Raw genomic sequence first — 12,349 nt, 5'->3', positions numbered from 1 at the left:
GCAGGTGCAGTGGCTCACGCCTGTAATCCTAGCACTCTGGGAGGCCGAGGTGGGAGGATAGCTCGGGGTCAAGAGTTCTAGACCAGCCTGAGCAAGAGTGAGACCCCCATCTCTACTAAAAATAGAAAGAAATTAATTGACCAACTAAAAAAATATACATATACAAAAAACTAGCCGGGCATGGTGGCGCATGCCTGTAGTCCCAGCTATTCAGGAGGCTGAGGCAGTAGGATCCCTTGAGCCCAGGAGATTGAGGTTGCTGTGAGCTAGGCTGACGCCATGGCACTCACTCTAGCCTGGGCAACAAAGTAAGACTCTGTCTCAAAAAAATAAATAAATAAAATAAAAAAGAATTTTAAAAATATTTTTAAAAAAGATAAAGATATAGAGAAAAGATATGTAAATATCATAAGTTGTAGTACACGTATATAATAAACATATATGGTACATAAGTTGACAGAATGGGGTGAAGTTAAATGCCAGTAACAGCATTTCCCTATGCGGAGGATGAGTGAACAGAGCTGTTTATATACAGTTGGCACTCAGTATCCATGGGTTCTGCATCAGCAGATTCAAGCAACCACAGACCAAAACTGTAATCAGGCCTACTGGTTGTATCTGTACTAAACATGTAGAGGCTTTTTTGTCATAATTCTCTAAACAATAGAGTAAAACAACTATTTATATAGCATTTACATTGTATTAAGTAGTAATCTAGAGATAATTTAAAGTATATGGGAGGATGTATATAGGTTATACGCAAATAATACACCATTTTATGTAAGAGACTTGAGTACTACCCATGGATTTAGTTATCCACAGGGGTCCTGGAATCAATCCCTCACGCATACCAAGGGATGACTGTACTTATGTGCTGCTTAAACCTTTATGAGGAGAATGTATTTATAGGCTACTTATCTAATAAAATAATAAAAAATAATTTTTAAGAAACTATTTTCATACAGAAAGATGATTCCTTTAGATAAGTGTTTATAGGCCAAACTAGGTTAACCAGGAATGCCGCCTCCTCCTCTTCTTCCTCAGATTAAAGAAGCCAGTGAGGCCGGGCGCTGTGGCTCACGCCTGTAATCCTAGCTCTTGGGAGGCCGAGGCGGGCGGATTGCTCAAGGTCAGGAGTTCAAAACCAGCCTGAGCAAGAGCGAGACCCCGTCTCTACTATAAATAGAAAGAAATTAATTGGCCAACTGATATATATATAAAAAATTAGCCGGGCATGGTGGCGCATGCCTGTAGTCCCAGCTACCCGGGAGGCTGAGGCAGAAGGATCACTCGAGCCCAGGAGTTTGAGGTTGCTGTGAGCTAGGCTGACGCCACGGCACTCACTCTAGCCTGGGCAACAAAGCGAGACTCTGTCTCAAAAAAAAAAAAAAAAAAAAAAAAAGAAGCCAGTGAGGACTGTTCAGAACCACTCAATGAATCAAAAAGACAAACTAAGAGATCTTAAAATATCTCTTCAGCCGGGCACGGTGGCTCACGCCTGTAATCCTAGCACTCTGGGAGGCTGAGGCGGGCGGATTGCTCAAGGTCAGGAGTTCGAAACCAGCCTGAGCGAGACCCCGTCTCTACCAAAAAAAATAGAAAGAAATTAATTGACCAACTAAAAATATATATACAAAAAATTAGCCGGGCATGGTGGCGCATGCCTGTAGTCCCAGCTACTCGGGAGGCTGAGGCAGTAGGATTGCTGAGCCCAGGAGTTTGAGGTTGCTGTGAGCTAGGCTGATGCCACGGCACTCACTCTAGCCTGGGCAACAAAGTGAGACTCTGTCTCAAAAAAAAAAAAAAAATTTCTTCAGAGGAACAGTCAGTGGCTCCACAGAGAAGAGACTGGGGCTGCTTACTTTCGGGCAATGGTGGTCACACGGATGCGTCTCTGGGTGCTGGAGTGTTGATACTGTGTGACAAACTGGATGGCACCTCTGCCTCCTTGGGGGATTGGAGCGTTGTGCTGTGGGGTGAGAGGCCATAACCTCGTTACTGTTACAGGCATGATTCAAATACAAACAGAGCCCATCATGCTCTTCTAAAACAACTGATAGCAATAACAGTAATGAATTTTGATAGGTATACTTAGTATCTGCACATTTCACTGTATATAACTTTTATCTCAAAACAAAGAAGAGCCACATTCAATACTGAACTCAAGTTAATGATATATATGTTGAAGTGTTTAGGGATGAAATACACTGATGACTGTGATTTGCTACGAAATGCATCAAAAATAAAATGGATTAATGGATCAATATATATGTAACAAAGCAAATGGAGGCATACCTCATTTAATTGCACTTCACAGATACAGTGAAGGTTTGCATCAAGCAAGTCTATTGCCTACTGGCGCCATTTTTCCAACAGCACGCGCTTGCTTCATGTCTGTATCACTTTTTAGTTATTCTTGCAATAATTCAAACATTTTCATTATTATTGTATCTGTTATGGTGATCAGTGATCTTTGATGCTAATTGTTTTGGGGTGCCACAAACTATGTCCATATAAGATAGTGAACTTATTCAACAAATATTATGTGTGTTCTGACCATTCTACTAACTGGCCATTACCACATCTCTATCCCTCTCCTTCGGCCTTCCCTATTCCCTGAGACAAAACAAGTTTGAAATTAGGCCAATTAATACTTTAAAATGGCCTCTAAGTAGTCAAGTGAAAGAAGAGTATATACTTTATATTAAAATTAAAAATGATCAAGCTTACTGAGGAAGCACATTGAAAGTTGAGACAGGCTGAAAGCTAGGCCTCTGGCGCCAAACAGCCAAGTGGTGAATGCAAAGGGAAAGTTCTTGAAGAAAATTAAAGTGTGACTTCAGTGAACACACTAACGGTAAGAAAGCCAAACAGCCTTATTGCTGATATGGAGAAAGTTTTAGTGGTCTGGATAGAAAATCAAACCAGATACAACATTCTCTGAAGCCAAAGTCTAACCCAGAGCAAGGCCCTAATTCTCTTTAATTCTAGGAAGGCTGACGGAGGAAGCTACAAAAAGAAAAGTCTGAAGCTGGCAGAGGTTAGTTCATTGGGTTTAAGAAAAGAAGCCATCTCCATAACAGAAAAGTACAAGGTGAAGCAGCAAGTGCTGATGTAGAAGCTATAGCAACTTACCCAGAAGATCTAACTAAGGTCATTGATGAAGATGGCTACACTTACACAACAGATATTCAGTGTAGATGAAACAATCTTCTATTGGAAGAAGGTGCCATTTAGGACTTTTCTAGCTAGAGGGACAAGTCAATGCCTGGACGCCTGGCTTCAAAGCTTCAAAGAACAAACTGATTCTCTTCTTAGGGGCCAATGCTCATTTACCATTCTGAATATCCTAGGACCCTTAAAAATTATGCTAAATCTATTCTGCATGTATTCTATAAATCCAACAACAAAGCCTAGATGACAGCACATCTGTTAACAGCATAGTTTACTGAATATTTTAAGCCCACTGTTGAAATCTACTGCTCAGAAAAATACTCCTTTCAAAATATTACTGCTCACTGACAAGGCATCTGGTGACATCACCTGGTGACATCAAGAGATCTATAAGATTAATGTTGTTTTCATGCTTGCTAACACAATGTCCATTCTGCAGCCCATGGATCAAGGAGGAATTTCAAATTTAACTCTTATTATTTAAGGAATACATTTCGTAAGGCTATAGCTGCCATAGATAGCAATTCCTCTGATGGATCTAGGCAAAGTAAATTGAAAACCTTCTGGAAATGATTTACTATTTTAGATGCTATTAAGAACACTTGTGAGGCCGGACGCGGTGGCTCACGCCTGTAATCCTAGCTCTCTGGGAGGCCGAGGCGGGCGGATTGCTCGAGGTCAGGAGTTCGAAACCAGCCTGAGCAAGAGCGAGACCCCGTCTCTACTATAAATAGAAAGAAATTAATTGGCCAACTAATATATATAGAAAAAATTAGCCGGGCATGGTGGCACATGCCTGTAGTCCCAGCTACTTGGGAGGCTGAGGCAGACGGATTGCTTGAGCCAGGAGTTTGAGGTTGCTGTGAGCTAGGCTGACGCCACGGCACTCACTCTAGCCTAGGCAACAAAGTGAGACTCTGTCTCAAAAAAAAAAAAAAAAAAAAAGAAGATTTGTGATTTGTGGGAGGAAGTCAAAATATCAACATTCACAGGCACTTGGAAGAAGCTGATTCCAACCCTTATGGACGACTTTGAGGGGTTTAAGACTATAATAGAAGAAGTCACTGCAGATGTGGTGGAAATAACAAGAGAACTAGAATTAGAAGTGGAGCCTGAAGATGTGACTGGATTGCTGCAATCTCATGATAAAACTTGAATGGATGAGGAGTTGCTTCTTCTGTATGAATAAAGTAAGTAATTTCTTGGGGGAAGGGGGGCATGGACAATATATGTAACCTTAACACTTGTACCCCCATAATATGCTAAAATTAAAAAAAAAAGTAATTTCTTGAGATGGAATCTATTCCATATGAGGGATGCTGTGGACATTGTTGAAATGACATGAAAGGAGATTTAAAATACTACATAAACTTAGTTGATAAAGCAGAGGCAGGGTTTGAGAGGACTGACTCTAATTTTGAAAGAAGTCTAAGTAAAATGCTATCACACATCATCTCATGCTACAGAGAAATCTTTTATGAAGGCAAGAGTCAACTGATGTGGCAAACTTCATTGTTGTCTTATTTTAAGAAATTGCCACAGCCCCTCCCACCTGATCCTGATCAGTCAGTGGCCATCAACATCAAGCTTCACCAGTAAAAAGATTATGACTTGGTGAAGGATCAGATGATCGTTAGCATTTCTTAGCAATACAGTTGACTCATAAACAACACAGGTTTGAACTGCACAGGTCCACTTATATGTAAATTTTCTTCTGTCTCTGCCACCCCTGAGACAGCAAGACCAACCCCCCTCATCCTCAGCCTACTCAATATGAACACAATGAAGCTTATGACCTTTAACATCCACTACCACTTAATGAACAGTAATATATTTTCACTTCCTTATGCTTTTCTTTTTTTTTTTTTTTGAGACAGAGTCTCACTTTGTTGCCCAGGCTAGAGTGAGTGCCATGGCTTCAGCCTGGCTCACAGCAACCTCAACCTCAAACTCCTGGGGTCCTTCTGCCTTAGCCTCCTGAGTAGCTAGGACTACAGGCATGCGCCACCATGCCCAGCTAATTTTTTTTTCTATATATATTAGTTGGCCAATTAATTTCTTTCTGTTTACAGTAGAGACGGGGTCTCACTCTTGCTCAGGCTGGTTTCAAACTCCTGACCTCGAGCAATCCACCCTCCTCAGCCTCCCAGAGTGCTAGGATTACAGGCGTGAGCCACCACACCTGGCCTCTTATGATTTTCTTAATAACATTTTCTTTCTTCTAATTTACTTAATTGTAACAGTACAGTATAAAATACATATAACATACAAAATATGTGTTAATCAATTTTTATGTGCTTAGTAAGGCTTCTAGTCAACAGTAGTAGGCTATCTCTAGTTATATTTTGGGGGGGTTAAAGTTATGTGTGAATTTTTAACTGTGTGGGGGTTCAGTGCCCCTAACACCTGAGTTGTTCAAGGGTCAACTATAAAGTATTTTTTAATTAAAGTATGTACATTTTTTTACCCATGATGCCATAGCACACTTAATATACTATAGTTATAAACATTAAACATAACTTTTATATGCACTGGGAATCCAAAAATCTCATGTGACTTGCTTTATTGTGGTGGTCTGGAACTGAACCCCAATATCTATCAAGTAAGTATGCCTATAACAGTAAATGTCAATTATAGAATTTGGTGACAGGCAGTGGGTATATGTGGGTGTTCACTGTATGATTCTTCCAATTTTTCTGTATGTTTGTAATTTTTCATAATAAAATACTGGGAAAAGAACTGACATTCAAATATTTACCAACATTAGGATAAATGATAAAAGCCAATATTCTTCTAATGACCCTATTAGTTCAACAATAAAGGAACAAAAGCATTTTCTGTATGACTCTGACTGAATCCTGGAAGGAATAAAAACAGATCATGCCAGACTAGCACTGGGCCTAAAACACCACTGTATCAGTTTGTGGAAAAAGTAACCAGACACACTGGTTTTAATAAATCAGAAAATAGGACACTAAGACACGAAGACATGTGAGAAATCCCACTCACCTGATTGACTACTTCAAAGTAAATGCCAAGTGTAGATGTGGGATCCAGGCCACAGATTTTCCACTGACTTGTGCCACCAACACCAAGCTCCTATGAGTGAGAAGAGGAATTGAAAAAACCAAAACAAAACCACTCCATGGTTCACTGTTTATGAAAAGTGCTAACTGGGTAGGTCAGGTCACTTAGAATATCTTCTTCTAGATGAAAATTTTAGTTTAATTGAAAATTTTCTACTAAAAAAAGTATAATTATGGACCAGGAGAAGGCTTAACATTTACATTTACAGTAACTTAAGGTTTTCATACTGTCACTCTGACCAACTTCCATTACATCATATATATTATGCAACATATACGGTAATAACACTGAAGTTAACAAGGAATCAAGTCAGGGTTGAGGAAGCAGTAAACCGTAGGAGGAAGAATTACCTACTTAGCGTGAAAATTTTATGTATTTTTTTTTTTTAACAGAAGTTCACCATGGAATTATGTATTTTTTTAATCATCATTTTTAGAACAAGAAACAAAAAGTTGTAGAACATTAGCTATAAGATATGAATTTTTTTGTTTGTTTGTTTGTTTTTTTTTGAGACAGAGTCTCGCTTTGTTGCCCAGGCTAGAGTGAGTGCCGTGGCGTCAGCCTAGCTCACAGCAACCTCAAACTCCTGGGCTCGAGTGATCCTTCTGCCTCAGCCTCCCGGGTAGCTGGGACTACAGGCATGCGCCACCATGCCCGGCTAATTTTTTATATATATATCAGTTGGCCAATTAATTTCTTTCTATTTATAGTAGAGACGGGGTCTCGCTCTTGCTCAGGCTGGTTTTGAACTCCTGACCTTGAGCAATCTGCCCGCCTCGGCCTCCCAAGAGCTAGGATTACAGGCGTGAGCCACAGCGCCCGGCCAAGATATGAATTTTTAATCCATTTTTTAATGCAAAAAGCTATATATAAATTCTCAGTAAGAGAATTGAGATTATAGTAGTATGAAGGGTGCTTTTTACTGATTAGCACCATGGCTCCAAGTGATAAATATGGGATTCATTAAATGTGATGCTGAATATCACTGTTTTAATCATGACATGTAGAAGAAAAGGCCACAAATGTCAAAAATACTGAGATCACTAGATTCTGAAACCTATATTCTATCATTCTATAGGCGCTGAGTACTACACATGCTAACACACCCTTATCAAACTGTGGAATACTGTGCGTTAAGAGTCATGATACTTCTATATTACTCTGAATCCACCCATACTGCACACTGTCAGCTGAGTATAGCTGATGCCAGTCTGGTCTCTCTACAAAGCCATGTCAGAAGCCTATGTAACTGGCCACAGAACAAGCAATCTCAGGAAGGTGACAGTCAGAGGGAAGACTCTTACATGAAATAACACAGCAACTTTAAGGTGGAGACCAGGAAGGGTGCACTCTGTTCCCTCAGTACTTCCTAAGCTAGATCATGAGATGGATGGATGTATGGGAGTTCACCTTTTCTTTTAGTAGCCTTTTCTAAAAGAGGCAGGGGTTTATCAACTGCTAGAAGGTAAAGCACTGCGCCCAGGAGAAATGGCAAAGAATCAAAGGAGTTTTTGTGCTTCCCCTTCTTGCCTCACTAACCCTTCTCTAGGCACCAGACCCAGTGTGGCCACAAACCCTCCAGAGCTCCAAAACAACATTATTTCACCAATACACAAAACCCTTATTTAAGCATTTAGCCTTTAAATGTCTTTATTGGAGCAACTATAAAGACAGAATTAGGAAATCACCATTTTATAAATTCTAAAGAGATAAATCGATTCAAGTAAGATTAGGCTAGTGGCAAACAAGATCTTCATATTGTACTATTAAATACAATCTCATTCAACAGATTTCTTGCTAGTGGCAAATGGAAAACAGGCCCTTACAATGGAAAGACACAGGGCGGTCACCACTTTCACCATGCAATCTAACTCACTAACAGAGGACCAGCGGACATAGGTGCCCCTGGACATAACACAGAACAAAGTACACACCACCCAGAAGTATGGTTGGCAAAAAGGCTTAACCTGAATCTAATCACCCTTTAATCCTAACTTCCATTTTACAAGAAATACAGGGAGGAAAGAAACAAGTTAACCACCACCTTGAGGGGATAATCATTGAGAATGTGGGATCTTCTATTAGAGATGGTACTGTCTCTTTAACCTGGCACTGTCTCTTTAACAAATTAATGTCATTTAACTTTTTAAAAAGCAAATAAATAAATAAACAAACAAACGAATGAATAAAAAGATAGGAACTGTATTCTAGATATTTTTAAACAAACTAAGGATATATAATACCAAATGCAAAGCTAGCTGGGGGTTAAAACAGCTACAAAGGGCCAGGTGCGGTGGCTCACGCCTATAATCCTAGCACTTTGGGAGGCTGAGGCGGGCGGATTGCTCAAGGTCAGGAGTTTGAAACCAGCCTGAGCAAGAGCGAGACCCTGTCTCTACTATAAATAGAAAGAAATTAATTGGCCAACTAATATATGTAGAAAAAAAAAATTAGCCGGGCATGGTGGCGCATGCCTGTAGTCCCAGCTACTCAGGAGGCTGAGGCAGGAGGATTGCTTGAGCCCAGGAGTTTGAGGTTGCTGTGAGCTAGGCTGACACCATGGCACTCACTCTAGCCTGGGCAACAAAATGAGACCCTGTCTTAAAAAAAATAAATAAAAAACAGCTACAAAGGGCAGTTGGGGGAAAATCAGGAATAAGGGGATAAGATATTAGGAAATTATTGTTAATTTTCTTAGGTTTGATAATGATATCATGGTAGAACATCCTTATTTTTTGAAAGTGTACATTGAAGCACTTAAGGACTAAGTGTCATAATATCTGCAAGCTATTTTTAAAGGCCTGCAAAAAAAAGCTGATAAAGCAAACATGGCAAATAGCTGATAATCAGACAGATCAAGCAAATGTGGCAAAAAAGATGACACAGAAGTTATGGCAAAATGTTAACAATTACTGACTCTAAACGTAGGTATACAGGGATTCATCATACCCTTCTTCCATACGCCCCCATCATGACTTGGGCCTCCCACAAGAAACACTGGGGAGTGGTTTTTCTGTATGCCACATTTCACTTATACCCTTCTTTAAACTTCTCTGTATGCTTGAAAACTGTATTTTCCTCCTCTTCGCATCCTCATTCTCCAATCAAAACTTTCATGGCTGAACTCTACTGGAACAGCTAATCTATTTGTACTAATTCATAAAAATATCTTCTTAAACTGCTTTCATTGGGCATATTTTAAGTTGGTGGAAATTATTTTAGAACAGGGCAGCCTTCCAAAGCCCTGCCAGGAAATAGGAGTCCAAGCCCCTCAGCACTCAGAGGAGCTTTCAGGCAGCAACCTGTCTCATCCAGGGGACTACAGGAATGTTCTCTCAAATCACCTTGCCTCTGCCAAGCTTGACAAAAGTTTAATCTGTGTAGTCACTCAGGAACGTTCGTCGCTAACAATGACAAAGATGATGATGTGAAAGACAACATCTCCTATGGGCTTCCAGTGTGCCAGGCACTGTCCTAATTGCTTCATTTGAACTCATTTAATCCTCCTATCAATGATGTAAAGTAGGTACTATTATCCCCATTTGCCTGATAAAGACATTGAAGCACAGAGCAAGTAAGTACTTTTCCTGTGCTAGGTAAAGTGTAGAGTTGTACCTTGAATCCACAAGTGGCTCTACAGTCCACCCTCCCACTGATGATAACAATGAGGGAAGGACATAACTGAGTAACTGTAGCCCAGGACCAGCCTGGAGAGGCCTCACCAACCCAAATGGTATGGTTTGCCTCTTGGCAGCTAAAGTATAATCAGAGGAAGTGGGCCACTGGCAAAGCCACTCATCCCAAGTGATAACTAAACTTTGTTTACATACTCTTAAAATCTATTACTAGAGAACACAGATATCTGCATACACAACAGTGTCATCTGCTGCCAGATCAACTCATGGTGGTCTCTGCTGTATAAGGCTTGTTATTTAGCTGAGAGTGAGACAAAGGTATCACCTCTCAGGACAATGAGCACATAGATTTATTCCTGAAGGATTGTGCTGAATGTTTGTTTGCCTTTTGAGGCACAGAATTCCTTATGGCTTTGGCACGGTAACCCAAGCACGGGTGGAGGCAGGGGGACCTGGACTCTAGTTCCTCCATGCTAGCTCTGACCCTGAGCAAGATACTTAACCTTTCTGAGCCTCAGTCTCCTTCTCTCTCACCCTTTAGGTAGATGGATGAAGATGGAAATAACACCACTTCTCAGTTATAGTTGTCAATGAGGGTTAGCTCTTCTCCTCTTACCCCCCACACACCCAATGGATGACACAAGGCAAGATTATCATGCTCCAACACTTCAAACGGGTTAAATCTGGGACAGGATGTGAGGGTGATGAAGTTGTTTTCCTTACATTTTCTGACACACATGGTCCTTTCACATTCAGAGATACACATGGACCAATGGCTCCCGCAATCTTCAGTTCCCGAGAGGTCTAAAACAAATATGTAAAAGTATAATGAAGTTAGAAATCACTGAAATCCACCCTGCTCTCATTATGGTAACAAGGCAAGTACAGAGAAAAAATATGGAAATATTATCATTCTGCTAAGAGAAAACTCCACATGGATCACAACTACTCTCCTACAAGCTTTTCCAGGGCCAATGTCAACTGATTACAACTTTAATAAAATCTGCCCTTAGAAACTACATCATCTTTGGAACAGAATGTTTTCAACTCTCTCAACTCACTGTTTATACTTTAAAACCACTGTACACATAGAAGATAACAATTCTACCAACAACACTAGACCAGGCACAGTAGCACATGCCTATAATCCCAGCTACTAGAGAGGCTGAGGTGGGAGGATTATTTAAAGCCAAGAGTTCAAGACTAGCCTGGGCAACATAACAAGACCCCATCTCTAAAAAATAATTACCCAAGTGTGGTGGCAGATGCCTCTAGTCCCAGCTACTCAGGAGACTGAGGTGGGAAGTTCTCTAAGCATAGGAGTTTTAGGCAACAGTGAGCTATGGTAATGCCATTACATTTCAGCCTGAGTGACTAAGTGAGACCCTGTTTTTAAAAATAGTAAAATGCCCATTCCTTGTCATCTTTTTTTAAAAAAAATCTCAACCATATGAGAATGTTATTTAAAGATTTAAAGTTTAACCTAGATAATTTACTTATTATCTCCAATTCTCCAAATAATGATTCCAATCATATCCTCTAACGGCCCCTTTTTAATGTTTGTTCAATGACTTAGAATGAACTGTATGGGGCTTTGAGTTCCTACATGGAAAAGCCAAAACCCACAATGCTGTCTATTTCAGGGAGCTCTGGCTATTATTCAGGTAGGCACTAAACATTAGCATAACCACAGCTCTGTGTGATCCAATGAGCCATACTGATGGCTGGGTGGACACTGACCACTGTGTGGCTACCCCTGTCCTCTGGCCATGGTGCTTCTCCTAACATTCAACCCTTCTCCCCTTCTACCTCCCGCCATCCTATACCAGTAGGATGAAGCAAAGCCTCCAGGGGAGCCAGGCAACTCTTTGTTTAGAACATGAATAAATGTTCAAGTCACTCTTAAGAAGCAAAAGGCATGAAGTGAACAATGTACTTTGTGATAGCCATTTTGTTGGAATCCTCTTAACTGATTTTTAGATGCCTATCTCCAGCAGGCTGAGGTTGACTGAAGTCTGACTACTGAATAAGAACACTATAATTCCATTAAAGTTTTAAAAGTCTATTGTACCTTTACTTCCAAAGTAGCACCAAAAGCCATTCGAAAATCTCCATTAAAATCTTTACTAAAAATCCTTTGGAATGTCTGCTTGAAGAGAGAAGTGTTGAAAGAATCTCCCATTACCATGTGGCCTCTAGGAAAGAAAAAAGAAAACAGAAAGTGAACATTAGGATGACTGAAAGCCTTTCAGATGCCCCGTCAGTATTTATAAGCAGTAATTTAAAGGAAAAAAAAAAAAAAAAGACAGAAACTAGGTCCATAAAGATGTTACTGTCTGAGTTAAATGGAAAATAGCAAATACAGTTTGTACTTAGAAGTTACTTCCAAAGCATTAAACATAGAATCCTTAAGAATATCTCCAATTCCTCTCACACTTCTTTGGTGTGGGAAA

The 12,349-nt window shown here is 40.2% G+C and overlaps 1 protein-coding gene across 3 annotated transcripts in view; it reads right to left on the bottom strand.

The window, feature by feature from the left end:
- The window catches only part of SEC23B (SEC23 homolog B, COPII component), a 43,753-nt gene that overhangs the window by 16,609 nt on the left and 14,795 nt on the right, over nt 1–12,349 (bottom strand). For all 3 annotated transcript variants that reach the window (XM_076011162.1, XM_076011163.1, XM_076011164.1), the window contains 4 exons: nt 11,968–12,091; nt 10,620–10,700; nt 6,184–6,273; nt 1,863–1,969 (listed from right to left, as the gene is read on the bottom strand). In XM_076011162.1, the coding sequence (XP_075867277.1) occupies nt 1,863–1,969; nt 6,184–6,273; nt 10,620–10,700; nt 11,968–12,091 (402 nt within the window). The remainder of the gene's footprint in view (nt 1–1,862; nt 1,970–6,183; nt 6,274–10,619; nt 10,701–11,967; nt 12,092–12,349) is intronic.

This window comes from Microcebus murinus, chromosome 16, assembly GCF_040939455.1.
Source record: "Microcebus murinus isolate Inina chromosome 16, M.murinus_Inina_mat1.0, whole genome shotgun sequence".
Classification (NCBI taxonomy): Eukaryota; Metazoa; Chordata; class Mammalia; order Primates; family Cheirogaleidae; genus Microcebus; species Microcebus murinus.
This window is presented reverse-complemented; position numbering and strand designations above follow the sequence as displayed.